Genomic DNA, 3,954 nt, shown 5'->3' with positions numbered 1-3,954 from the left:
ATTTACAAATTTTTTTTCTCTAATAGGTGTTATAGGTTAAAAAATCGATTTTTTTCAAAAAAAAAATTCTACGGGCAATGCCGGACTCTTTAACTAGTATAATATATAAAGATTACCCGATTATAATGGAGTTCTGGGGTACTTCGACAAACTATATCTTTCTCAGCCTAAATAGTGACAATCATATAAAACTATCGAAATAGGTTTTCAACAAAATTTTAGAAAGTCCCTTAAAAGAGTGCCATGAATAATTTCCTATAAAAAATTCATTTAGATATCTATTCTTAATTTTATACTTGACAACGTGTATAGTAATTTTAAAATCAAAGATGGTTCTTTAAAAAAAGCAGTTGCTAAAAGTTACGCTGACAGTCTCTAAACTGTCGAGACTAAAAACTGTTAAATAACAGGTTTTAATTCTTCAGATAAACATAAAATAGGACTTTAAACGCTTGTTCGTGTTTCATTTTTATCTGGTACAAATAGATTTGTCAGACGCTCTTCATTATTGCAATGAATCCTATCTTTAACCCAGGCTATTAAGTACACGACCCGTCAAATCCTCAAGTAAGATCATTTCAGAAACAATCTCAAGAACTAACGAATGTCAACACAGACCGAAATATATATTTTCAATCAAATGTGGAACTAACATCTAAATCTAATTTTCACCTGTGAATAAGCTGACATTGCTTGTTTCAAAGTTCGAGGATTTTGAGAGACGAGAAAAAAATGCGCAAAATATGCATTTCCTAAAAAATATCAATTAATTGTATATTTCGTTTAATAAAGATCATTTTCTGACCAAAAACTTCGTTAATATAATAACTCTGGTTTATCTAATGTAGACAAGAATATAATATGCCGTACGTTAATTATTATTCACCTAATATAGACCAGGACATACCGCCTGTGTATCCGGGACAGCTGTATTTACCTAATATAGACCAGGACATACCGCCTGTGTATCCGGTACAGCTGTATTTACCTAATATAGACCAGGACATACCGTCCTGTGTATCTAGGGCAACTGCTTCTTTTCCCTTTACCAAGCTCTCCTCAATATTTGAAACCTGAACAACATATTTTAAAATAAAATAAATAAAAAAGTACATTTCCGCACACTCCCCTACCCGGCCCCCTGGCCCGGGGGATTTCATAAGCTTTTGATAGAAAAAAATAATTTTGAAAAACTTTTCTCAGCGTTTTCCATTTTTTTCTCGTTAAAAATAAAATTTTTCTTCCTATTTAACATTTTTCCTCAAAAAATACTTATCACGTAAAATAATTTGAAGAAAAAGTTTGAGTGAAGGATAGGGGGGGGGGTCGAGTAAAGCTTACATCTAATAAAAATTTTAATTTAGGTCGATATGGAATCTATAATTTGGCCGGCTTTAACATTAAAATGCTTTTGAATTCAATTTTTTAAACAATTTAGACCACAAAAGTTTCAGCCTGATCCCTTGAAAACTCGAGGCGGGGGCAACGATTACAATTTGTTTCCGGTCCCGGGGTGCAAAAATCTGGACACTACCTTTTCCTCTGGGCTTTTGACAGATATCTGACGGAGCACCATGGAGAGAGAACGCAAGGAAACCTGGAACAAAATAAAGAGTTAACAAAAGTCCTTTTAGGGACGGTGGGCATAATTCCATGGAAAGAGTGGCCCATATCCGATTTACAACGGTACTCTTAAAAGCTTTTCTGATCAAGAATTAAAAAAATATGATTTCTCTTTTAAAAATTGTTCATTTACAAATTTTTTTTCTCTAATATAAGGTATTGCTGTCAATCGGGTTCCTCTTTATAAATGGAGTTTCACTAGAAATTATAAGACGGTCCATGAAATTCTCCTGCCTTATTCCAAGTTTTGACAAATTAACACCCCTGATTCCCTTGAACCCCTTGTACCTTATTCTTCTGGTGCTGAAGAGCCCCTTCAAAACAAATTTTTGCATTTGGAAAATCTTGTTTCCTTGTATACGATTCTCCGAGCTCATTCCAGGCCGTCACCATACTAGGGTTCAGCTTTACTGCTCTGAAACAACAAGGAAATCTTAGAGAAATTGTATTTATAGATATATCTAGTAGTATGTCCGATCATAACTCGAGAACCCCTTTACCGATTTGCCTAAAATTGTTATTGGTATAAACACGGAAATGATCTTTGCTTGGTTTATAAGTTCAAGGTACATGTGTTGTGTATGTATTATATGCAATGCATGTGTTGTGTATGTATTGTATGCAATGGATGTGTTGTGTGTGTATTGTATGCAATGGATGTGTTGTGTATGTATTGTATGCAATGGATGTGTTGTGTATGTATTGTATGCAATGGATGTGTTGTGTATGTATTGTATGCAATGGATGTGTTGTGTATGTATTATATGCATTGCAAGTGTTGTCTATGTATCATATGCAATGCAAGTGTTGTCTATGTATTATATGCAATACAAGTGTTGTCTATGTATTATATGCAATGCATGTGTTGTCTATGTATTATATGCAATGCATGTGTTGTGTATGTATTGTATGCAATGCATGTGTTGTGTATGTATTGTATGCAATGGATGTGTTGTGTATGTATTATATGCAATGCAAGTGTTGTCTATGTATGATATGCAATGCAAGTGTTGTCTATGTATTATATGCAATGCAAGTGTTGTGTATGTATTGTATGCAATGCATGTGTTGTGTAGGTATTGTATGCAATGCATGTGTGTGCATGTATTGCATGTATCCGCAACATCTAGGGGAGGGGTTGATCAATGATTATTTTCAAAGAAAGGGAGGGATACCTAGATAAAGGGAGGGATACCTAGATAAAGGGAGGGATACCGAGATAAAGGGAGGGATACCTAGATAAAACGTCCTCGGCTTCCTGACTAAAATCAGTTTCAACATTTAACAATCTTCCTTTTAGGTAGAGAAACTCCGCTCTACCCTCCTCCCCTCCACACCCCTCCTCAACCCCCCTCTCCTCCTCACTCAAGAACTCTTTCAAGATATCCAACTTCATCTCCTTCACCGCCACCATCTACAACAACATGGGGGTTATCAAAATAATCTAATTGAGATTTTACAAAATTAACATTTTTTAATATTATTTCATGGTTAGATTAGGTTAAGACAATTTTTAGGAAGAGCGCTGCGGCTAGGACATGATAGGGGGCCTATTGCAGGAACTTATAAGACAGATACGTTACACATGGTCCAACTTTGACCCTGTGTAACATCTGAGCTCCATGTACAAAACTGAAAGGAGGAGGAGGGTGGGGCCGGGGGGTCCATAATGCGTACGGTAGAAAAATACCTATATTCTCCCCTCCCCCCAGCATAATACTATACAAATCTTTAAGTCGAATTAAAAACTGGGGTCCGTCCAAGTACACAATTTTTGGACCCCCCCCCCATCCTATTAATTTGGTACATGACCATTATTTTACATTTTTCAGCAAATTAGTTTATATTTAGGGTTTAATTAGGTCCTCTAGCCTGTCTGAGTCGAGCGCTGCGGCTAGGCCAGGCTAGTTGGCCGAGCGCCGCAGATAGGACAGGCTAGGTCTTGGGTCACATGACCCACTTTATCCATGTGTTGAATATGAGCATTTACAAAATCGATAGGAGGGGGGGGGGTCCAAAAATCGTATACTAGGAAATTACCTAAAAACGACCAAAATTGTACCTTATTAGCTGCTTCTTCTAGCTGGTGGTTCTCAAAGTAACGATCCTTAAATATGTACAGTCCTTCCACTTTCTCCTTCAACCTCACCAACACCCCCTGGTGTTTATCCTGCAAGGATAGTCCGTCAACTTTATCATGCAATTCATCCCCACCCATTACTATCTGAAATATTAACATTTTTCAATATTTTAAGACAATTTTCGATCCTCTACGATTTCGGCCGGCCGGTCCGTCCTAGAGAACGATTTTTAGGAGCAGGGGGGGCGGGG

General features: G+C 36.8%; 1 protein-coding gene across 1 annotated transcript in view; it reads right to left on the bottom strand.

The window, feature by feature from the left end:
• Positions 1-3,954, bottom strand: part of LOC111713216 (tetratricopeptide repeat protein 5) — a 10,355-nt gene that overhangs the window by 6,138 nt on the left and 263 nt on the right. The window contains exons 2-8 of the mRNA XM_023488040.1: positions 3,686-3,847; positions 2,859-3,037; positions 1,912-2,038; positions 1,535-1,597; positions 989-1,073; positions 673-752; positions 117-167 (exon numbers count right to left, since the gene is read on the bottom strand). Of these exons, the coding sequence (XP_023343808.1) occupies positions 117-167; positions 673-752; positions 989-1,073; positions 1,535-1,597; positions 1,912-2,038; positions 2,859-3,037; positions 3,686-3,841 (741 nt within the window). The 5' untranslated portion in view covers positions 3,842-3,847. The remainder of the gene's footprint in view (positions 1-116; positions 168-672; positions 753-988; positions 1,074-1,534; positions 1,598-1,911; positions 2,039-2,858; positions 3,038-3,685; positions 3,848-3,954) is intronic.

This window comes from Eurytemora carolleeae, unplaced genomic scaffold (genome assembly GCF_000591075.1).
Source record: "Eurytemora carolleeae unplaced genomic scaffold, Eaff_2.0 scaffold1372, whole genome shotgun sequence".
NCBI classification, from domain to species: Eukaryota; Metazoa; Arthropoda; class Copepoda; order Calanoida; family Temoridae; genus Eurytemora; species Eurytemora carolleeae.
Note: the sequence above shows the minus strand (reverse complement) of the source record. Positions and strands in the feature narration are given on the sequence as shown.